The 25,603-nt window shown below is 44.8% G+C and overlaps 1 protein-coding gene across 1 annotated transcript; it reads right to left on the bottom strand.

The window, feature by feature from the left end:
• Positions 1-60: 60 nt before the first annotated feature.
• Positions 61-25,603, bottom strand: LOC135913928 (uncharacterized). The gene is made up of 6 exons (XM_065446619.2): positions 24,487-25,603; positions 24,315-24,428; positions 23,501-23,777; positions 19,303-19,367; positions 16,210-16,252; positions 61-1,306 (listed from the first exon to the last, which is right to left on the bottom strand). Exons 1-6 carry the CDS (start codon positions 25,306-25,308, stop codon positions 1,116-1,118), a joined length of 1,512 nt encoding a protein of 503 aa, XP_065302691.2. The 5' UTR covers positions 25,309-25,603; the 3' UTR covers positions 61-1,115.

A 25,603-nucleotide genomic window follows, 5' to 3' on the forward strand; every position in this document is an offset into this window, starting at 1 on the left:
AGTACGGAACTGGGTTCTGCAAGCACTGCTAAATGATCACCAGTGAATGTAATGACAATGTTTGTTTTTTTTCTCTCAGAATGCGGGTATGTAGTGGCTCAAGCAGCGGCCATAGTCTTGCAGGACCAAATTCCATGAACACACTGCATGATCTACAACACTAGCTAGTGTGCTATGAGAGGAAAAAAGGGCCGGCTGTGTTCCCCTAGCTGAACTTCCACAACAAAGAGCAGTTTTTCATAACACGAGTTAGGCTGCCAAGACTAGCCGCACAGCCAATCAACTAATCTCGTCAATGTCTGCCACTTGTCCAATGGACACTCCAACCAGAAGCCAACTTGCAGCTGGTGGAAAAGTTGTTTATAGTGCTACAAATGACCTAGGAGATTCTTAGATAATGTAGGGTCACAACTGCTCAACAATGCTCATGACCTCGTTAATGATGCGGAGATTACTCACTTCAATTCTCGGTAGGCACAAACATGCCGCGTCCCAAGCACTGGCGCAGGCACATTCAGACAGTGTTCCAGTAATGCCGGCCCTTTCAATATTGCAATGTAACGCCTGGAATGTCCTTTGGAAAATTTCCTCCGTCAGCTCACTAGACATTGTTATAGACCAAGTACCATCAGCACAAAAGGATATCTGAGGACAGGAGTGCGTAGCCTGCAGCCTTTTCTGTACAAAATGTCTCATTTGTGCTTTAATGTTTTGTAAGTGGCTAATCAAGCCACATAGGTCTTCTGCCAGTTACGTTTTTGAAGCTTTGCCAGGGTAGCTTTAGCTTGCCGAGCACTGCTACTTGTAAAACACTGATGATTTTTTACGTCCCGAATACAAACTAAACTACTTTACCACTATCTTGAGAAGCACTGCACATTTCTGCAAATCAGTGCAGCATGATACTTCAAGAACTTGCAAGATCAGGCTAGTTGATGTTGCATCTCTGATTCTAAAATAAGAAAAAATATTCTTTAAAAATAAAACATGAGAGACGCGCATTTGCGTATGTCCTATCTTCTGCATTAAATGATTGACAGTGTCTAAAGGGCAGCGGGCTGCACACTCCCACGACGACACATTTTATGCTGGTAGCTCACAAGAGAAAGCTGCCTTCAACGCCACGCAGCCGAGCCGCGCTGCGGTGCAGGGGGCGGAGGATCCCTGCGCTGGACCAGCAGCACCTTGCGGCCACCACTCAGCATCACCGGCCTTGCAGAAACCCGCTCCCCTGTAGTCGCTGGAACACGCTTGATGATTTCGACTCGTTGTGGTTGTTGCTGTGGCTGCTGCTGCTGAACGTTACCTGCATGAAAATAGAAAGCTTTAGCTTGTCTGCAGGCGCACTACACTCCGCGATGTACTGGGTTACTGTAGACGTTGACGGCAGTAGTAACAAGATGGATAAGCGAGCCAGATTCTTGAAATTCATCATGCGTACATGCGTACTTACCTGGCACAATAAATAAATAATAATAATAATAAAAAGCTGAAGACCGGAGGCACCCTACCGTATTCCTTCTGGCAGCACGAGCCCGTGACGCTTTGTCCAACTACACCACATTTCAAATATTTTTGTGTTACGTGGGTGTTCCTATCAGTGGAAGAGAAAGGGACTGCATGCTGACAATTAAAAGTTGGTGCGAACATTTTACACCAGCAGCCAAGTAGAATACGGTTGGTCATTACGTGCCCCACCCATCCGCCGCGAAGGTCTGTGAGTGGTGGCGCTGGCTAAACACTCCCAGGGTTCTAGTACAAAACATGAATACCCAAGAAAGTGGATGGGAAAACGGCGCCGCGGGGGCTTAATTGGTAGAACATCACTCGCGAAATGCGAAGGTTGTGGGATCGTTCCCCACCTGCGGCAACTTGTTTTTTCACCCACTTTTATTTCCATTAATTTGTCATTTCGTTATTTCATTTATTAAGCACAAGTACCTATGTTGTCCTTCATGTCAGTGTTTGTTGGCTTCTTATGACATGACTATATATATATATATATATATATATATATATATATATATATATATATATATATATATATATATATAATACAAGGAAATGTTCTGTAGGTCCGGTGCATAGGTAGTTGAAACGAAGGAGCACACTTCTTACGAAAATTGCATTTCTGATGGTTAAAATTTTAATGGTTAAAACCATTAAAAATACAATATTCGTAGGTTGCTCCTTCGTTTCTTCAATTATATATATATATATATATATATATATATATATATATATATATATATATATATATATATATATATATATTCTTATGGAAAGCTTGTTCTTAGGCTGCAAAATGACTAACGTCACCGGCTCCTGATCGAGAACGGCGCGAAAACATGAGGGAGACTGATAGGACCACGACGTCAGCTTAACAACCATCGTGATGTGCGCTCACGCGATACACGCGGAGGTCTTGCACCTCCCGGACTTCTCGTCCTCCCGCAGCCACTATCTTCCATTCGCAGAAGACCGAAACAATGAAAACGCAAGAAAGTGCGCCGATAAACATCCGCGCCCTACGCCACCGGCACGCGGTTCTTTTCCGCCATTTACAGCGAAAAAGGGTTCGGCCCTGCTTCGCCCCGGAGGTTACACACTTGAACTGTCACACGTAGCGAAAGAAGGAGAAAAACGGAACAGGCGTGTGCATGTGTGCGGAACTCCTGCAAGGCGAAGGCTATTTTTGGAGCACATATAAGTCTATTTTCTGCACGGTTATGGCACCAGCAGACGACACGCTGGACGCAAGCGGGAATCGTCGGCACGCAAGACAGGAAGGCGGGGAAGAAGAGTGAGTGAGAGAGTAGAAAAAAAAAAAAAACGAAAGACAGCAGAAACGCTTAAGACCGCACGTGTGGGAATGCGCAAGCATTACACCGTTTGTAGACCACGTAACGTCATGAACACGCTCATGAACGCAAGCACTAAGCAGTCAGCCAAAACCGACTCGCCTCGCACCCCGGAGGCCCGGGTTCGATTCCCACCAAGACCGAAATGTACTAAGCTTTCTTTTCAAAGCAATTAATTTACTTTGTTTACAGGAACCTCCCTCTGAGATTTGACGTCAATCCGAGCATTTTTAACGTGTTTTTAAGCTGTCGGCCACTTTTGGTACCGTATTTCAGTCACACGGACGGATTTCCGCGTAAGGGGGCATATAATGCTTCCTCATTAAAAAAGAAAAAGAAAAAAAAAACTAACTAACTGTAATAGTGCAGGCTGAGCTTCGCGAGTATTTCGCCGACCGTCTGTAAAAAACGCGTAGTCCGTCTGTAAAAAAACGCGTAGTTGAAGTCTGCCAGCGCGCGACGTCGAATACTTGACGCGCAAAGGCGGTGAATTATCAGTCGCGACAACCGCGATAAGTCACGGACGGTCGTCGTACGGGTCGCGCTACCCGCTCAAGTCGCGAGAGGTACACGGTTTATCGCGAACACGACAGCCTGCTGATGCCGACACACGCACACCATGCGCAAGCGATCTTCGCTCGCTCGCGCGCAGTCCCTGGACAATAGACAGCTTTTTAGCAGAGCGTTGCCAAAACGCTCCGCTCCGCACAGATTTCACGCGCGCGTGGCTGCGTAGAATGCATTGATTTCGTTTAACTAACAAGCGCGTCTCCCAGAGTCGCCAGTGACGTAACGACAAAGAAGGCGCCTAATAGCCGCACCCTGGCGCTCCCATAGAGTTTCCTACAAAATATGGCTGTGGCTTAGCTAAGGTTAAGCTCAGGATGCGAAGCATACTAGCCTTTATTTTAGTTGTTGAACCACTGTTTAGCCTGGTGAACTGCTGTTACTTGGCTATATTTGGTTCGGCTAGACGAAGAAACAACTCATGCAGGCGAGCGCACGAGTTGAGCCTCCACTTTTGCAGCTGTTATGACGTCATATGGTAGATACGTGGCCGCGCGCGGCGCAGCAAGGAAGAGCGCGGTTGTGCAGCTAGTATGCTTCGCATAAAATTTATGGACGGTTTCGCTAAATCGGGTTCTTAGCTGAACGTAAATGTTTTCCCTTTACGCATGTTATTCAATCATAAGCTGTCGCTACTTATGTTTCGTCTTATAAATACCGAGTTTAATATTCCAGGTTTTAGTCGCTCTAGCCTCATCAATTATAACAACATAAGATTTTCAGCTCAACTCAATCTTCTTCTTCCAAAAGGAAGAACTAGCTATGGGAAATTTACCGTCGCGTTTTCAGGCATTTCTGTTTGGAATTCTATACCGTCTGACATGAAGACATCTACATTATTATCATTCAAACGTAGAACGAAGGCGCATTTCATGAACACTTTATCTGATGCGTAGCATAATTTAACAAACCTAGAATTAGCATGTTGTTCACTTTACCATTACGCAATGTACTTTTCAATTACCGAGTTACTAAATTTTGCCTTAGTTGATACTTCTCCTCATTGTTAGCTTTACGTGCCATTTATCCTCGTTTTAATTGTTGCATGTTATTTTTAAGATTTCTTCAATTATTTTTCTTTTTAACTCTGTGAATATACCTGAGATATTGTTAACAGATTTTTTTTTCTATCTTATCGTTTATTTCCGATGTAGAAACTGTATAATATATGACATGACTCACTGTTTGCCACGACCCTACCATCCCCCTTTTCATGTTTTGTTAGAAGGTCCCCCCGGCAGTTGTTACTTCGGGACCTCCGAATGTGTACTTATACCCATCTTGTATTTCTTTTGTCAAAAATAAATATTGATTGATTGATTGATTGCAATCGCGATAGCAGGCTGACGTCTGCGCCCTCTAGCGCAGTATTCTGAAAACGCTAAAAGCAAGAAGTGATGCCAGCTCAATAACAACTGTTTAGAAATCTTACCTGCAATAATAAGCTGTAAAATTGAATTGTCCAAATTTAACCATATTTTGCAATCTGAATTCGTAGCTAATCGATTATGCAGTTCTGAGATTTCCTGACGATCAGCAGCGATCCGGGTTGTTGGACAGTGTAGCAGTGACCAATGTTGATCGTGATCGAGAAATCCGTTCGGGATCAGATATGAACGTGTGGCACCGGTATTATATACACCAGTGTGAGCGGAGTGGACCATAAATGCTCTGCTAAAGGTGTCTAATATGTAGTGGACCACTTGGCAGTGACAGGCGGTCGACGAAGCAAAAGGCCTTGCTGTGTAGGCAGTTTACGAGATGGTTAAAAAATTGTCCAGAAAAGAGGTCCGCATAGCATGCACGTTTTCATAATAATTAAACTGGTCACCACTGGACTCTTTGCACAACCGCACACGCACGCCTACACATACATTAGTCTCGACTTGTGTGGCAGAGTGAAATATTTAGCTGTCTTCATTTTCCCTTCAGCCATGATGCAAACCTTACGTGCCCCTTGTACATAATGCGAACCCCAGTCAAAATAAGTCAATGGGTAGAAATGCACAGACCAATTGTTAGCAATACCCAAACTGAATGAAGTGGAAACCACATGGAACATTACACTTAAATGGGTAGTCCAATTAGACTTGACAGTTCTAAATGATCATGCCAATTGGCGCACCAATTAGACTCCCAATTTGAATGCTTTTTAGTTTAAATGGGGACCCACTACAACAGCTATTTTAGTTCGAACTTATTAGTCCAATTTTGATGTTTGGTATTCCAATCGGTTGTACAATTACAGTTAAGGTAGACTATTTGGAACATAGTTTCGGCATTGCTGGTGTTAGGCATTACAAGTGGAAATTACTATGGAACCAGCTGCTATTCAGACAGTTCAAGTGGGCCTTGTTACCTGTTCAATTGGCACAAACATTTTCAATTGGTCCTCGTTGTATGTCCCATTGGGACAGATATTTCACTTGTCACATTGATCAAGTGGTTTTTCACGGATTTTATATGATGTAATCTACAATTATCAACTGGTCTTAAAGACCCTAAATTCTAACTGCTTTATTGAGACTTGATACAATTCGTTTCAACGGAACTTAATTGATATGCCAATTGGTTTTGTTTGAAAGCCACACAGATGAGCAATGCTGTGAAAAAAATAAAATAGTTATTAACAATAATTGCCCAATTGAAGTGCAAGTCTAGAAATAAGAAATCTTTGTACTTTGGCATGATTAATGAACAGCAGGATCTATTTCGAGTTAGAGAATCTGCCATAAAAATCTACTTCTTTGCTGTGCTAAACTGGTGCTATTTGCTGGGGCAGAATTTACTAGTACAGATATAATGTGGGCAAGATTACATTAAGTGAAACGGACAGTACATTGATGAAGCAATTTTCTGCCTAGTAGGTTTCTTGACTTGAGCGCACATAACCAGACACCCTGGTTTCTTTAACTTCAACACACATCACCCATATTTAAGAGCTGCGTTCACAAAGCTCTCCATTCACCCAGGTTCAATTGGATCACCAGTTATCTTCAATTGGACGACTACAAAGTTCCAATTGGGTGGCACTAGACCCAGGTGACCTGCCATGGAAATCTAGATAGGCAACCAATTACATTTAGTTCTGCTCCAATCAGATCTAAATGGCTGACCAATTGACCATCAATTTTTTTTCAAATTGGCTATCATTTGAACACATCCGGGAGGCTAATTACTTTGAAATGGTGTTCCCAAGTGGTTCAATGCAAGTTTGTGGTAGTTAAGAAGTTTCCAATTGGATCCACTAGATATTTTTTTATTGGAACTGCCTTCAAATCAATCCTTTCAAAAACTCCAAAGTGATTACTTAACATATTAATACTGCATATATAGTCTGGTGCATGCTAAACTGTATGGAAGTCGTTTAAGCATATTCTTTCCAACAGCTCTTCAGAAAATAAACATTAATTTGATTTAGGCCACTGCGCATTCCGGAACGACAAAAAGCACCCATGAAGTGTGTTTCAAATACTGCGAACTTGCATGAAAATTCAGGACACTGTATCAACATACCAACCTATTACACAATGTCACACTGTTTAGGCAAAGAAAAGCAGTTTTCACAAGCACGAAGAGGTGGTTACTTTTTCCACATGGATGGAGATGCTGTCTTATGCACGTAACCATTGCATCTAAACAAAAAATTGTTTTGTCACATTCATAACTATAGACCAGACGTTTAGGCATCAAAGGATGCAGTTTGAGGTGCCTATAGCAGGCCTTAGAGCTGTCAGTGAAGGCATATACTATAGGCTCAGTAATTAAGAACATTCGCTGTCCATCTGAGGATAAATTAAGATTTTTTAAGGAACATAGACCACTTAACTTAATTAAATTAATTAAATTAACTTAATTTTCTTGATAAAACAGAATGAGGCAAGATGTGAAGGTAAGACTTATATGAATTCTAGTGTGTCTAGACAATATGGGAAAAATTATGACAGCAGTTGAGAAGCACCACCTCACGATTTTCGGGTTTCAAGTTGTGCCTTTTTTCACTGAGTAGTAGTAACTCGACATCCACCAAAGTTAGTGCGGCATACTTGAACTTCAAAATGTTCGATGATCTCGATGAGCCCTCTGGAATTGCAGAATGTTCGCCGGTCAGAATTGTTGACAGTTCTTTTAGTATGAAAAACATGGGATTTTGTCCGACAGAGATTATTGTATAGAACTAACCCTATCAGCACGAGATCTACTTAAAATAGTGGTGAACCTTTCCTGAATGTCCAAAATTTGTCCAGCATTTCAGGTCAGAGTTGCGCCCGAACATTAAAGTTTCTTGATGATGTTGGCTAAAAATGAGAAAAGAGCAATGAATTATTTATGCTAAGTCACATTGAAATGTATTGTGGTGTGGAACGGCTTTAGCCCTTCTCACAATCATGCTCTACTCTTCTGCAAAGCTGTTAATAACAGCCTTTATGCCAAAGTGTTGTGGTAATAACTGGCTGTTTTCAGCCAATTTCCCTAGCTGGTTATCACATTGTGTATAAACAAAAGGAGGCTAAGACAAAATATGAAAAAAGGCATTTTTAGGCTCATAAAATGCTATATAGGCATTAACATTGAAATGGGCGTCTACAGGCCCAATAAAGGTGCCACTAAAATGTTTCTAGACCTGTGGTTTGTTCTATTATGTGAAATAAGCATGATAAGGACATAAGCAAAAAAACGACCATTGTACCTAGAGTTTCGGTCTCTATTCATAACATACCAGTCAGTGATAAAAAATTACTTTAAAAATGATTATGTCCTAGAGCTATCTTTGGGTCTGAGATATGCTGGGTATTGGCCTGTGAGGCGTTAGGGAGCCACAGACACACAAGTTAACTAAGACCGGGGAATAAGAATAATAAATTTTGTAGAGCCAGTTTGGTTTCGTTTCTACTGTGTTGTTACGTCATGATGCAGAAGGTGGTAATGTGAGAACAGGACATTGCAGTGTTTTGCACTTGCTCCAATTCACTCGGTCAACTCATATGCTGCTAGTCGTTGTTAGATCCTATATAGCAACATAGCAGATGACTGAGCGAGCTGCAGCGAGTGTTGAAATGTGGCACTGTCCTGGCACCTTGCCATCTGGCACCTTGCCATCTGCTAGCCGCCAGTTGATTTATTAATTTGTGCACTACTGCTGTGGTTGCTCAATGGCATTGGCATTGTGCTGCTGAGCACAAAGTCACGGGTGCGATTCCCAGCAGTTGCAGCCACATTCCAATAAGAGCAGACTACAAAAAACACTCATGCACACCATGCTTCGGGTGCACGTTAAAAGGCCACTCACTAGGCCCAACCAGAGATCTCGGTTACACAAAGAAAGTTGTAAAGTGCCGTCTATGAAGTTGTTTATCGAAATTATTTTTCAAATTGGGCTCATTATTAGAAGGGAATGGGAGAGAAATTGAAAGATTACATAGCCATGCTGCAAGAAGGTCGACCCCCCTTCTTATTTTTTTTCTACGTGCTTTTTTTTATAGCTGCATGGAACATCACTGATTACGACATGTGACTGAAGTCACATGCCATTATTAGTGATGTTGCACACGAAGCGTCTTGCGTAGAGCCGTTATAAAAATGATCTTTATTCTCTGCCAGGAAGTGCGGCTCCCTCGAAAGGAAGTGTGCATAGGCTTTCATTTGGAATTTCAGCTGTTTTAGAATTGCACAGCAATTCGATACTTAGCGGGCACCACATGATCGACACACTGCGATTGTTTGTTTGAAATGACCATACGTCGTAAGGGGCTCTGATGGTAAAAATTAATCTAGTGCCCTCAACTACGGCATCCCTCATAACTCAGGGTGCAGTTTCAGGACGTTAAACCCCATAATTTCTAATTTATCAATACTTGTTGCTGGGCTATTTGGTTAATCTTATTTCGCAAAGTTAAGATGCAACCAGAGCGGAAAACAAGCTTTAGGATAGGAGAGGACGTCATATTTCTATCTCTGCTATTAATGAACTAACTTATTAATTAGTAACTAATAATTAAAGAGCACTCTTCCCTGTCCTAAAGCTTTTTTTCCACCCTTTGTTGTGTCTTAACATTGCAGAATTTTTAATATGTGCATTTCTTTTCTTTGCGCTTTAATATAATGTGTGTAGCTGTTGTGATTTGATTCATTACAACATTCATGGAGAACAGGGTCCTGCAATAGTCTGGCAAGGGTGGTGGTGTTCCCAAACACCAGAAGACTTTCCAGCCCTTGTCCTGTTGTATGTGTCGATGGTTGCGATCCTACCATTATAGCTCGAATTTCTAGGGGCAGTGGTTCTCAAATAAAGGGCTGCGATAGCATGCCTGGGGTCCACAAGGCCCTGACGCACTTACTGCAAATTGCACCTACGTTTAATTCAAGAGTAGTGCGTGCGGCGCATCGCACCCTTCACAGTGCTATGCAAGGTGGCACTTGCCACGACGCTAACCAAAGGAGAAAGCCACTATCATCCACTATCGCTGCTGCTGCTACTACAGCGTCAAACCAACCAGCCATACGGCGCATACCAAGAACCCTTCTTCTTGGTAGTGTTGACAAGGTCCGTGTTGACAATCTCTTTAAGCTAGCATCTGGTATGACACATGCTGCTTGCTATCGAAATGTCGAAGTTATGAGCATACAAAGATAGTTTCCTGAAGTTCTCAGTTTGTGGAAATCAGCAACAACCCACAATTATGGCAAACCACAATGCATTGTGTACGGTGAAGTGCGTTCACAAAGCTTCCTCGTGAGCAAGCTCACTACCTCAGGACAAAGCACCCAGCCTATCAAGACAAGGACCTCAACTTCTTCGAAGTGAAGAAACTAATTGTTCCAACAACCACCACAGCAACTTTTCATGAACAAATTTTAGCAACAGGAACAGCGATGTTATTGAGGCATCATCTAAATGATCAAGTGGTTTTGACATGTAAATTTTTCCCACCAGAAGGGGCACTGAAACACTTTTTGAACGTAAGACAATGTTGCTGTGAACATGTGAGCAACATACTATATTCCATTACAAGCAGCAGGAACCTACAATCTCATGTAATAAATTGCTCTCTCCCTCCCGTGAACCCTGTTCTTTTCTTTCCTGGCCTATACTTCATCAATGACATTACATGGGGCACAACCACCTATTGATGCTGGTCATTATGCACGCACGCACGCGCACGCACACACACACACACACACAGCATTCCATATCTTAAAGGAAACAGGGAAGCGGCAGTTGTTAAAGCGCCTTGTCTATCTTGTCACCCCTCCTTTATCCGGGCACCTCTGTCAAGCACCAGCCTTGAATGGTTGCCGAAAGAGCTCCGAAAAAAGAAGTAAAGAAAGGTGTGATAGGCAGGCCACAGGTATCGGCACTACCCCAGTTAAGAGGAATCAAGAAGTTGAAAGGGAAATTGGGAAAGCAGAAGTGCATACAATATGGTATCTGCATTCATCTTAGGTCCTAAATAAAGAAGCAGCAGCAGAAAACGGGCAGTTTCATTAGATGTGCAAAGTATTGACAGCGACAACAAGGATCAGCATTGCGCTTGGAGTCCTTGAGCAATGCTAAAGGTAAACACGGGTGTGACATCTTGGCACGATGCAGCATGCAAGGCAGCTCCTGCTGGGTAGAAGGAACAGCGCCCTGGCAGCTATGAAACATTGCACAATGCTGCCATGATGAAGAGCACCACCAATGCTCTTGCATCGCACCTCAATGGCGCACGAGGTGGGACTGACGGGAAACTGTCAGCATACGAAAAACACGCCGAACGTCTCAACATGCTGGCTTGCACGCAGGAAATTCTTAAAGGGGTCCTGAACCACTTTTTATCGAAGTCGAGAAATGTATTTGACATCAAAGCAGACTATTTCAGAATACTTTGCAGCAAAAAGTACTTCAATATGTTCAGCAGAAGCATAGTTATTGGCAATCAAAGCGTGCATGCCATCCCCTTCGCAGTGCTCCCAGTCCTTCACCAATTCCTTGCACTGCGAAGGCTATGGCGGATAAGAGTGATGCCGTAATGCTCCACCTACTGGATGTCATCATTGTGAGCAGTAATAATTTGGTTTCATATGTTTACATCGACGCCACTGGCTCCAATTTTGGCGCCTACGATGCACCAAACTCAGAGGCTATCTCACGGTTCTGAGAAGCGTGCATGTTGTCCAACCTTAAGTTTCCTCGTTTCAAGGCTAGTTTGGTGTTCAAAGCTAGTTGAAATGAGCAACACCCGACGACACAATACCAATAAGCAGGGCAGCCAAAGCAGCAGCACGGTTTCCCTGCCACCGCAAGCTGAGCCAGACGGCTGTGTCTTGTGTTGCTGCGTTCCAACACTACCCGACAGATGGTGGCACAGAATGCCAAAAACTAAGCCCCTCCCCAAAACTGGCTGAAAGCAACCCTGATAACTCTATCAGTGTGTTATCACGTGGGCCTGGTATCAGTGGCGCTCGGCAAGTTTCGTGGGCATGTGCTGCTTTGTGAACTCGCACAACGGTGGGTCACTGTCTGCACCTAGGTATCGTTCTTTTGAATATTTGCCAAATAAACTATTATTTCTCACACCCGTCTCATCGAGATATCACTGTGAAAAGAGTGGGAGGGAGGGGGAGGTAAGTATAGTTCGAATCTAAGCACACCCCCACCCCACCCTCAGTTTGGGCATCGCGATCATAAAAGAAGAGGAGATGCTTAGTAAATACGGTAATTCCTTTTGAAATTCTACATGTAAATTTTAGCTTACTTCAACTTTTTTTTATTGAACTGCATCAATAAATATGCACAGCAACAGTAGGAAGAAGCGTAGTGATACAAACACCATTCCTTATTTCAGCTATTCACTAAGAGCAGGTGCGTATGGGAATCAGTTATATTACGAAATATAGCACCCAGAAAAGATTGAGGAGAAGGCTTCTGCTGAAAAGAGAGTGTAAGAAAAAATGACTACGCACTCTGCTTATGAGCTCCACATGGTGCGCACGACTGCAAAATTTGGTTGAGATGTTCACAGCAGCTCGCATTATCCACAGACATTATTTGTTTAACAAGCCCAAGGCATGGTTCAGGACCTCATTAAAGTGACAGACATCTGGCCAGAACGCACTGTGAGATGATGGTGGAAATGAAAAGACCATCATTTATAGTGATAGAATCAAGCATGCTGTTCGAAATTTAAGTAAAAATTGTAATTTTATATTTGTCTCTCTTGGCAGTGGCCATCGCCTCCCGATATCGTGGGTTCGCTGCACTGAAATATTTATATCTCGGCTATTAATGAACCAATTTGAAAAATTATTGCTGCAGAACGCTCCCTAGCGGGCACGTAACAACTTCCAGCGTATAACCGAAATATGCTATGTGGCCTAGTGAGAGGCCCTTTAAGCTGCGAGCCAGTTTTTTCGCCAGCCCCCTTTTCTTGGCAAACGCCCGTGTGAAGCTCACGTTGCGTACAGCTTCTGCCACTGTCGGGCCTGAAATGGCTATGCTGTCACTTTCTGTGTCGTCGTCATCACTGACGTAATGCGTAGCTTCTGCCACTGTTGGGCCTGAATCACCCATGCTGTTGCTTTCCATGTTGTCCTCATCACTGTCGTCAGCCGACACTTTGGCAATAACAGAGGCAACGATGGCAAAAAGTCTGACCTCTTAGCCGACATCTTTTCACGGTTGCAGCAGCTTTGCCGAGCAACTTCTTTGCATTCTAAATGCCACACACCGTAGTCAATGGTAGATTCCTCTCGTGTGCCAGTGTGGACTTCTTTATGTAACGTTCAATAGCGCTAATGATGCCCAATTTAGCTTCAGCATGACGCGAGCCCTAGCTTGCACGATGCCACAACACAGGCCACAACCATAGTACCACAAAGCTCTCTGGCACAGCACTGAAATAAATAATGTTGATGTGGCTGGATGGATTGATGCTATGAGCATCCCCTTTGGAGCAGGGCAGTGGGTTGCACCATTAAGCTCTTGTTATTATATAGCCTAATGTCTTACCAATGTTAAAATGAAAAAGGGCAAAAAATAAAAAAAGAATTCCCACCACCAAACTTTCTTAACCTCTATTGGGAACTTGGTTTTTGGATGCCTTCGTTGTTTGTTGTTTCCCTACTTCTGCCAAACTTCCAATCACCTCTTACTAATCTCTGTTACTGACATGTTTACTTTCCTTCTGCTCTCGCTGAATCCAAGGGCTTCAAGGAGGCCAGAGGTGCCTAAACCAACTGCTGGGCAGATATCTTCAGATTATAATGGAACATGCTCCGTCGTTTCGCTAGCTTTACCTCAGAAAGCACGTGCTTCTTCTTCCTTGTTGTATCTCGCTTTATAAGTGCGTGTTCTATCCTGATCTCGCTTCGGAAAGTAATGCGCTTCCCTTTGAGTTATCATAAATTGTTTCATTCCCGATTTCATTTTTTCCTGCTCCTGAAGAGAAACCTGCTCACAGCAGGTTTGTTTTCCATTGCCACCACCCATGAGATTACCTCAGCCTCTCTGTCTATCTGCTTGACATTCTTTGCTGTCATGCTGCTCACCACATTGGTCGCATACTTGCTGGTAAGCTTCTTAGTTCCTTTTCTCCACTGTGAATCAATGTTTTTCATCTACAAATATGTGAACACTCTCCCAGCCCATTTACTTTCTTCCATATTCCTCAGACATTCTTCATAATCAATTTTACTCTGAGCTTCCCTCAGTTCACCCTTCCAAGCGTCCTCTGCATTTGCACTTGGAGGCTGTACCGATCTCCAAGGCTCATTGTTCTGCTGGGCCGACGTACCACCGTGATGGTGCGACAAAAAGTGGAAACACACTGCATTAACCGATATGTATGCAATAACCTGGTACGGTTTATGCAGGTACAAAACATTATGTTCAGTGGCCGCTAAGTCGTGGATGTGACTTTACTACCTCAAAACGAAACTACTGTTTAAGCGGGTATGGTTTTACGAGGTTTTACTGTACTTAATAAATTCACAACCCATGCTTCTATATTGCACAAAATCAGTGCATAAATGGCACTTCTCGATGCGTTAGAGCTCGCAGCTATGAGGGCTTTGTTACTTCCATCACAGCGTGGCCCGTTTGGCTGTGGCCCAAGACCCACATCTTCATTCGAGTAGACATCCCGATTATTTTTTCGCCAGTAAGCTGGTTGGCAATAGATTGTTCGTCAGTCCTGATGTAGCCGTGGGCTTGATAGCAGAATGCAGCCCACGACAGAATCTGTCTTCATCCTCGAAAGCTTCCGCTACGTTCTTGACATTGCACAAGCATTAAATGCACTGAGTCGAAACGAAACTGCTGCCCGTGGTAACTCCTGTGGAAAAAACTGTTGCGCAGTTCTGAAAGCACGCAGCCAACGCGCTTTGAGTCAAAACGAAAGTAATGCTCGCAGCGACTGTGGTGGACAAAACCGCAGTCATTATCAATACAATCAATAATGGCAACCATGCAGTTCTTGGGGCATGTGGCCAACACACACACTCAGTTGAACATTAACTATTGTATACCACAACCGCTGAGGACGAAACCACGGCTGTTTTCGACACGATCAGGGATGGCAACTACACGGTTCTGATGGCATGTGTGGCAATGCGGTGTCATCTGCCGTGGTAAATGCGTGAACGCAGAAAAAAGGCACAAAGTGTTTGGCGTTTCTGTCGTTTCCATAAGGTTTCCGCTGATGACTATGGCAATGCGAACTCGGCCGCTTCATTTCAATTGGCCTTTAGCAATGATTTCTCTCTTTTGCGTATGCATTTTCATGTTGTCAAGGGTGCAGACACATGAGAGCTGTGCCCTTTTGCCCAACACTTGTGCGCATGTGTGAGTTGCGAGAGAAAAATCTGGAGAATGTGCCTAGAGGAGGCCACGCATTGCTCCGTTCAAACCTAGCCAACGGAAGTGCGCATTACACAGTAACCAATACTCAGCTTCCAATCAAATGCCATCAGAGTGGCCTGTATGGAGTCCATAATAGGGAAGCATAATATATAACAAATTCACAGTAACCACATGTCATTATTCAATGGTCTGCAGTCACTAAAGTGGCATCTACCTAAGTCAGAGGGGAAAGCAATATAATAATGCAGATTAAAAAAAAAAAGTTGGACTCTCAATTTGAAATGTGGGTCTTCCAATCACAAACACAGTGCTGTGGCCCCTACATAAAAATATGCAAGTAGGGAGAAAGCTTATTCCAGAGCCCTCATCCGCAGTCGCATACTGTAGCTCGGCTAGAGACCAACAGAGCAATGTGTGTCGTCTTCCATAGTACCTAGGCGTAGTCCCCAGATTTTCGTCTCACAGCTCATACACGCGGCGCGCAAGGGTCAGGAAAACACGGTGTAGCTCTCTCATTTGCCAGCCCTTAATAAAACGGAAATACGCGTTTTGCGTTGCCCATTTGCAGCGCAGTACGCTCGCCTCGAATAGAGGGTTGTTCGAATTAACCGGCGTGTGGCCAAATACACCCAAATTAATGAGGGTTTGATGCAATTAAATAATGCATATGCCTGCCGTGAGCAAAGGTTGAGTCCGAATTATTCAATTTTCTAAATTAACGAGGGTCAAATTAACAAGGTCTTACTGTGTAAAGTGTAAAACTGAAAACTGTGCTTTCCATTTCAGTTTCATCTACTACTACGAGGTAGTGTCTCTGAATGGAAGGCACTCAGCCAGAGTAACCAACATTAGGACGGTCATTCACATTTTGTTGAAGCCCAGTACAGCCTCTCATAAATTAACAAAGGAAGCCACATGGAATTACAGCTGCCGACTCACCAGGTTTAGTTGGCTTTCCCACGTCCATGGCAATCCGTAGCAGCTGAAACAAACAAGCCACAAATGGCAGTGAGAGCCCTGCAATCATTATGTGAACACTTGGACAATCTCTCCAAGCTTAACTTCAGCAATTTCTTCAAACAATAAGGAGCCGCTAAATCTAGTATACACACGTTTACATCTAGCATGACCACACAGTCAAAATCAGCAGTTTTACACATTTACTGCAATGGCAACAGACTCTCGCAACAGACGCTACCATCTCTTCAAGAACAACTTCTCTGTTATGCACACATTGCTGTTGTCCTCAACTGCTGCAGCATCACCTACTGTGACCTCGAAAATACATGCACAGGCAACACCACTCTCAGAATCTGTGTGGTAAGCAGAACACCGCACAAATTACCGAGCACCAGACCTATGCAATAGCAGAGTGGTAAATACACCCAGCTCCCAAGTGCACAGTGGCACAGGGATGCAAGTTCAAATGCCAGTGACGGTGACGAAGTTCAGTTCTTTTCCCTATGGTTAAGGTGAAGCTGAGAATGAGAAGGTGGCCTCATGATGACATGGTAATGATGACCTGACAGCTCTTCATCATCGGCCCGACAGATGAACAGAGCAAACCCAGTTTCGAGCTTTCATCTGCTGTCACAGAAAAATTTCAGGCAGCTTCTGGTCTCTGTACTCAGGTTAAAATGTTGATTCTACTGCACGTAATTCACAAGCAATAGTTTCCGCGCATAAGACTTGCTGATAGGTGGTAACAAGCCTAATGGAGCAATACTTGGTATAGTGAAGCCTCGTTAAACCATAGTTGGCCGGAGCACGGAAAAAGGATGTATTAAACAGTAGTACTGCTTAACCGAAATAGCATGAGATCGCCCACCTGCCTGTCGAAAACATAACTCAGAGAGAGTGCGATGAAAGGGGAAAAAACATGCAGTATTTATTCACTTCGCGCGACAAAAGTGTTATTTTTGTTTGATGCCGCGGTAGCCTAGCAGCAACGACAGCGGCTTCAAACTTACTGAAGCCGCGAGCCAGCTTTTCAGCCAGCCCTCTTTTTCGGCAAACACTATGGCAGATTCCTCGTTGGCATTGCATATCCTCCGTGCATGCGCGCGGTAGCGCTGCATAAGTCGCGAGGTGCCTTTTTCATTACGGGGTGCTGTTCTCGTCACGAGGATTGCATTCACGAGGTTGACGTAATGCACAGCTTCTGCCACTGTTGGGCCTGAGTCGCCCCTGCTGTCGCTTTCTGTGTCATCCTCATCACTGTCGCTAGGCGACACTTCAGCAACAACAGAGGCAACAATGGCAAAAAGTCGAACCTCTTAGCTGGCATCTCTTCGCGGTCGCTGCAGCGCTGCCGAGCAACTTCTTCACATTTTAAATGCCACACACTGTAGTCAACAGTAGATCCCCGTCGCCTTCGTGTCACATTCAATAGCACGAACGATGTCTAATTTTTCTTCTACGCTGAGCACCCAGCGTCTTTTTTATCCGAGCTTCGGCATGACGCGAGTCCTTGCTTGCACGACAACCCAATGCTCTCTGGCACGGCGCCGAAATGATGTTGATTTGGCTTCACGTGCAATTGCAGAGGGCGCTTGGAGGCCGTTGTTCTGATCTCTGAGGCTTGTTGTTCTGCTGGGCTGCCAGATGGAGATGACGCACCGCAGTGTTTGCACGACGAAAAGTAGAAACACTATGTGCTAACCGATACTTACGCAATAAGCTGGTACGGTTTATGCTGATACAAAACACATTATGTTCTTTCGCTAGAATAGCAGCTTGGGCTTGTTGGTTTTCCATCCTGGTGTTAACAGCGCAAAATGTAGACAAGAGATGTTTGTGGTGTCGTCGCTTTGTCTCGTCTCTCGTCTACATTTTGCGCTGTTAACAACATTATGTTCAATGGCCACTGAGTAGGGGATTTGACTTTCTTACTTTTAAAACGAAACTTTTGTTTAAGCGGGTACAATTTAATGAGGTTTTACTGTATTAGATAAAAGTTAGTGGTACAGTATAGATAAGATTACTGTTTCACTCGAATCTGCATGACAAATGGAGAAGGAAACAATTTTAACAAGTGTCTGTTGCATTAGCATACCTTTATTTTGTTACGTGCATCAACTTCATTTTAACTTTGCGTGAAATCTGCACACATGCTACAATTTTTCATCGTCTCATGAAAATGATACAAGCCTACAAACTGTAGGAAGAACTTACACAAAACTGCTACAACAGGACAACAACCTCTCTGCCTCCTATGCAATGCAAATACCATTAACTTGCATTTTAATAACAGCATGGTCCACAGTTAAAAGAAACGTCTAGATGTTAATAAAGCCAACATAGCTAAAACACGCATTTAGTTGACATCTATGCATTAAAATATGCCATCGGCATGGCTCCATGCCATATTTTCAGCTGTTGTTAGTAGCCAAATACAAACTGGGTGTTCCCTTCAAAAGTGTAACATACTGTACATCAATACAAGCCTGCTGCAAGAGTGCTTTCTCAGTGCAGTGCTTTCTCAAGCTTCTCTCACTTCCTATCATATGGAAGCTCTCCTGTCAGCACCATACTACACACTGTATACACCATATAGCAGTACACATACCAAGAAATAGTACTAAATCAGAGTGGACAGGCACATTTTACTCTTCGGAAACTTCTGCATTTACGTAGAAGACTGTTGCTTAGTTTTAAAGAAACTGTAGGTTAAACTGCAATAGTGAAACGATTAGCTAGTCGGCCCAGCTCAATAAATGTAATGTTAGATGATAAAGACCCAGACAAATAAATGGAGGACAACAGGACACATGCTAGATCTGTTTCTTTTCACTTGGCCATGTCTTTTTCTTTTCTTCTACTAACACAATGCTTAAGGCTCATTCACACCAGTGACTTGCATAGATCAGGCGACAAAGTTGGCAGCAAACCAGTCACAAGTGGTCGCTTTGGTCAAAAAGCGACTGTTTGGGTCAGTCACACAACTGAAGTCTCAAAGTTACTGAGTGGCTTTGAAGCTTTTGACGAAGACTGCAAATCGTCCGCTCTAGTAAACACAGTAACGCTGCTTACCTCTATGGGCAGCGACCGAGCCTGTGTGTTGGAGCCGTCCTGTTTGAATACCATGGGCAGCCCATCTGCAACAGCACAAGAGAAAAGGCAATGCGAAAAGTGCTGAATGGCAAGTGCAGAGTTGATATAGATGTGCTAGAAAAAAATTTTTTTTTAAATAAACCTGCAATAAAATCTACCAATTTAAGATAAGCTTGCTGCAAACTAGGTAATAATCCTGCGTTTACGGCTCATAAGGTCCCCTGCAAATTTGAATCACTGGAGACTAACATCTACAGTGGAAGGGAACTGGTGTAAACAAAGGAAAATATGTAGTGCTACAGTGCCGGCGTGTTTCTAAACTAAAAAAATTCTGAATCTCCTTTTAAAATTCATTACATTACATTCACAGCTTGATATGCGAACATTTCCTTTTCTGCACAGTAAATTTCTTATAAGGAAACCAACAACCAACTTTTAAGGTACAACCTCCCCTCCCCTTTTCTGTTGACAGGAAGCTCATCAGCCACAGTGCTCACAAACACAGTAGGTTTGTTTGATTCAGAGAAGGTGCATGGCACCACAAATGAAAAGGTGCAGGGGGTGCCAGTTATGGTGTGCCGGGCTGCACCCACTCGATGCAAGGTTCAAGGGTGCACTGCACCGCGGCGGCACCTTGCCTTGCACCACGTTCAATCGTGCACGGGGGTGCAGGGTGCACCGATGCACCTCGGGGAATCGAAGGCCTAGGTGCAGCGCACCGTGAATAGGTGCAGAAGATGCAGAGAAACTTGGCTGAATCGAATAGACCTAGTAGTTATATGGAACACACCAGATAAAATTTTGGGAAGAAATTTCAGTCGGCGATCACGTTGATGTTGTCATAGGCTGGAAACAGTGATAACACAGTGCTATAGCGATAGTATGCTAGCATAAGAAAGATGGGACAATGAAGTGCAGCTCTAGTCTTTTAATATATTCTTCATTAAAGGGACACTGAATAGAAAAATAATTTCACCTGTAGGTAAGTTACCTTTCCACAACACCAAGAATGCCACTCTAACCGCAAGAAGTGGTTTTTTAAGCGAGAAAATGAGCAAAAAGGGAAGAGTGGCAGTGCCTTGTTGAAGTTCCCGCACCACCTCGCCATGACATCATGAATTTTGATGGCGACTGATAGGGCCTAGTTTAAAGTTTTTTGGGAAAACCAGACTCCATTATGTTCTAAAAGAGCCAATGCTTGAACAAGGCAAGTTCAGGAAGCTTTAACAGAGCCAGCGATGCCCAAATACAATAATTGTACTTCGAAATGCATGACATCACACTGACTTAATTGTGCTGAGGTTTCGGCATGAAATTCAATAAAGGGAAACTGGCCTTCACTTTCTCTTGTAATAATCAACCTGTTATCGCAAAAATAGTTTTCAAGGAATACTTCATCACGCTAAAATGATTTGATGTTTCTCTTTAGTATCCCTTTAGCGTAATAATCATGTGGCCCATGCCTTCAGAACAACTGAATTATTTCTGCAACATATACACACTTTTCTCTCATCCTCTCAAAGATAAACTCTCATCCTTTTACTATACAAGTCTTCAAAAACTAACTTGCACTTCGACATGTGCTTCTGCACAGGTTCCTCTTCTGGCAGTACCAATGATCCTTCGCAGCATGGCGAATTGATGCGGTCAAAAGCATACAGGGAGGCCAGTGCAAATTTGCATGCATACAAAATCATTTACACTTGCCACTGCTGTTCTGTCGTTGCACTCACTGACATGCAGGAAGATCCACTTTTCAACATGAAAATTACACTGTAATGCACACTGAAGAGTGCATGTGCCAGTCACCATAGCAAGTACTGTCAAATGTAACTGCACATTCTCTTTCACATCTCAATATAGACGATAAGCTAGGTTGCAACATTAATTTTGAGTAGGACTGGCCATCTCTCTCTTGCATAATAAAATGTTTACAGAGGCTCGTGCTTCTTTGCCTGAAAACGCTTAGTCGAACAAGGAATGCCACTAACACCTGTGGTTTAAGGGAAACTTGAAACCGTGGTGACATTTTTTTGTCGCCGCCTGAACCATTTGCAAGGCAGTAAGCAGGACGTTCAGTTGTGAAGCTGTCATAGACGAAAGTACTACAGAATGCTTACTATAGCAGCAGGCTACATTTGCAAAAATGTTTCCATACAGAGAAAGCCAGCTACAATCTGAGTCTTCATGCCATTCGTACGGCAGCCTTTAAGTTTCACTCACAAATTTTCACTCATCTTTGTGACAAGATAGAAGGCAATAATGCAGCAAAGTGAAGTTTAATGTTGTCCTTGACTGGTGGTATATTAGCAAATCCTCCCATACATAGCTAGCTGGGGATGCTTGTTTTTCTAAGTGGAGTGTCAGAATTGGCATGGTTGAACAAGATTGTGCTAGTGCTTAGAGCTGTACAGCCCCCAGAACAGTTGCCAAAACTTTTAAGAGTGGTATGCAACAATGTGCATTAATGCTGTCTGGTGGAATACGCAAGATCAATACACTTTCTTTCTGAACAACCAGCATCTTATTGGCCCTGTTAGATACGGGACCTTTTCCTGCGCTTCCTTCGAGTTCACCAGACCACATCAAATCGTGCCACAGCTAATTGAGGAGCGCAGAAGCACACCTACACCGTTCCCAAGGCGCAGCACATGCAAACGAGTTGGCGTTCCCCACTTCGTGCGCCGCAGGTGGAGCTATTCACTGCTTGATTCTTCCCGAAAGTGTAGCGGGAGCCTGACACGGTTCCAGGTAAGGCAGGTCCCGAACAAAGCTGCTTTGCAGCACTGAAACGTCGCCCCCATTCACCTATTGTGATGGCGCTTGCAAGCCGGGAAGGCAATACCGCAGAGAGAAGTAAGCCCTCGGACAATTGGGGCCCAAGGAACGACCCTCAGCGCCGGGTGTGACACAATCGCACGGGCGCCTACCATTGGCCAAAAATGACGACACCTGAGCGGGCTCGCCGATTGGCCAAAAATCGTGTCACCTGAACGGGCTCGCCAATTGGCCGAACTTGACATGACTTCGAGACACCGAAGGGCTTAAAAGCCACAGACTGGGAGCAGCAAGAGCGCATTCCTTCATTTCATCTCTTTCGAGCTTCTTGCCACGGGCTGCAGCGTCCGAGTTGCTGCCGGCCCGTAATGACTCTGACTTAATTTCTTGGTCCTCTCACTGTAAATAAACCTCTAGTTTTCATCTCAAAGTCCTCCTCAAACTCAGCCAACTCCCGCACCCAATGGCAAGGTCCAAAAATCTGGGGGACAGCAATTGGGATATTCCTCCAGATCCAACAACTGGTGGCAGCGCTAGGGATGAACCTTCGTCCAAGGAAGATCCAACAGTCAGAGGCCGCTGCTAGTATCGTTGCACGTTATGCAGTAAAAACAGCTGCTGTAGTAAACAATACAGTGGGCAATCGCACACCTCGGTTTTGCATCTAACGTTGCTAAGCCAAGTCTGGAAGGGAGTGGTATGGCTAATAGATGCAGGGAAAGCTTACATCACAGCAAGAGGTACAAGTAGCAGAGACTAGCCTACCTGGAAACACATTTTCAAAAGCAAGCCATTTTGTACCAGCACAAGAGCCTGCCACAAATGGGCCGCATTTGCTCTTGTGTACACCACTCCCTAGTTTTAGACAGAAGTACTCGGGGCCTGGAAACCTGGGAGAAACCTGGAGGCTTACGAAAAGGGTACTACTCAAATTAAGGGCGACACAACGAGCTATGGAAAGAAGAATGATAGGTGTAACATTAAGGGATAAGAAAAGAGCAGATTGGGTGAGGGAACAAACGCGAGTTAATGACATCTTAGTTGAAATCAAGAAAAAGAAATGGGCATGGGCAGGACATGTAATGAGGAGGGAAGATAACCGATGGTCATTAAAGGTTACGGACTGGATCCCAAGGGAAGGGAAGCGTAGCAGGGGGCGGCAGAAAGTTAGGTGGGCGGATGAGATTAAGAAGTTTGCAGGGACGGCATGGCCACAATTAGTACATGACCGGGGTTGTTGGAGAAGTATGGGAGAAGCCTTTGCCCTGCAGTGGGCGTAACCAGGCTGATGATGATGATGACTCGGGGCTCTACATAATTATTGAACAACTGCACAATAAACACTAGCATGATTTTGGTGGAAATTATTGTGGGACGATATGTAAACACAACTTCACACCTGTCCGTACTGTGTGACCCAAGGCCTGGATGCGCGCAACTTCCTGTATGAAGCTGTAGACATCTTCTGGGAGGTTTTTGCCCAGCTCGTCTCGGGGCTGTGGCTGCGGCTGTGCCTGGAGGGGCTGGCCACTAGGCAGAGTGTAGGCAGGCACACGAGTGCCATCCCGGAAGGAGACACGCACATTCTGACGTGCCTCCTTTGCTCGCATGAAGGCTTCCAAGCAGGGCACTGAACAAAGGATTCCCTTGGGACCAGCACTTGCCACCTGCACGGGCTGCAAACCAACATCAGTAGGGAAAGTTGAAGCGAGCTGGTGTAAATTGATCTTGTGAAACACTGAGCAAAGGGAGACTAGAACAAACAAACAAAAAAAGCAATCACCCGTCTTATGGCCTTTTCTTGGTCATTTTCCCCTCCCTTTGTGCCGAATCTCACACGACCAATGCAGTTTTAAAGTTTTGGAAGCTGAAAACTGCATGTGTCCAATGCCTATAGGTTCAGTGACCCCTGTCATAAGCTCTTCACAAAAGAGCAGTGTAAGTGCAAAAATAAAAATCGAGAATGAGTTGCCACTGAACTCCTTGTGTTTACAAACTTCTTACTGACTGACTAAAGATGCACTGACCATAAGATGTACATCACAATAGACTATTTTAATGTTCAATAGCAGCGATAAATATTTACACGTCGGTCCAACCCTACTCCATCCACACTACAATGCACACTTATGTGACAGTCAGTCACCTTTTAGTAGGGTACGCTCCGATTCGGGATAGCGTTAGTGAGATGTATCTGCTGCGCAGAAACATACCGTGAGGCACTGTGCACATAGCTTGTATGCGCAGCCGGGCTCCTTGCGGGCGCTCTCCAGGGACGGGCGGCTGCGCCGCGCCAGTTCGTAGAAGCGCCCCTTCTCCGGTAGCACCTGGAAGGCAGTAGAGAAGTTCGCGGCCGATTCGAATGCTACGTCCGTGAAGTCTTACCTGTGTGCAGAAGTTGGGGTAGACGCGACTGAGGCCGGCGTCCTTGGAGATGTCATACATCATGAGCGCCAGCATGGTATTGTTGAGGGGAAACATGTGGAACCAGAAGCGCGACGTTTTGGTGATGCCGTCGTGCGGCCGCTGGAAAAGCGCGGGACAGGCCACGTTCAACTTGCTCAGGTAAAGTTGAAACGTCCGCACTGGGCACAGCGGATTCTCTGGGTCGTCAGGCACCGAAGCTCCACCTGCTATTTTCCACTGCAGCCGTCGGCGCCCGTCGGCCGGCGACTTGAGTAGCGCGAAAGAGTCCTTGCGCATAGCGTGCTGGTTCTCGATGCCATCCGAGCCAAGGTGGATCATGAGATCGAACCAGACCTTCTGTTGTAGTCCGCGCGGGGTGTTTATCACGCGCCAAAAATACTGTCCAATCTTCGTCAAGTCTTCGGCTGTGATAACCACGGCGTCCGCTGCCTGGCCCATTCTGCTCGCTCCTCCCGCGTTCGCTGCCCCCGATGCAGAAGGAGCCGCCAGTGGCGCGAACGCTGGGTCGCGGCCCAGATCGAAATCACCACCGTACAGTGACCGTAAGTAATTGTTGAGGCCAACCTGAAATCGTCGCAGTGAGCGTGCGCTATGCAGCGGGCCCTGCCTGGCACGAGATGAATCGACGTACTCCCGGGCCAAGCCGGCCAGTGCGAGCTTGTCGAGCTGTCGCAGGCTGGCCGAGCCCTTCTTGGCGCAGAAATCTCGGAATCCTAATAATCCGTGGGTGCGAAGCAACTTCTCCTCATCCGGCGCCTCGGCAGCGGCGCTACACTGCATGGCATCGGTGCGGCGGCATCAGCCCGCGCGACAACCACACGGGCCAAACAACGACGCTTCTTCGCTTTGTCTTGCGCACCCACACCATTGGGCAGCCCTTCGCTGTGGGCCACCCAGTAGACACACGCATTCGCTTTGTCGAACTGTCTTTGTTATGGTTTTGCATTTGACGGGCGTTGATGATGATAGTACTTGTCAACTTGAGTCATTCGCGCACCGTTGACTCGCGCAGCCAATGTTACATAACTCGTGCTTTACAGTAAACGTTAAACATTTAGCAGCTATCCTTTCCGTA

This window comes from Dermacentor albipictus, chromosome 5 (assembly GCF_038994185.2).
Source record: "Dermacentor albipictus isolate Rhodes 1998 colony chromosome 5, USDA_Dalb.pri_finalv2, whole genome shotgun sequence".
NCBI lineage: Eukaryota > Metazoa > Arthropoda > Arachnida > Ixodida > Ixodidae > Dermacentor > Dermacentor albipictus.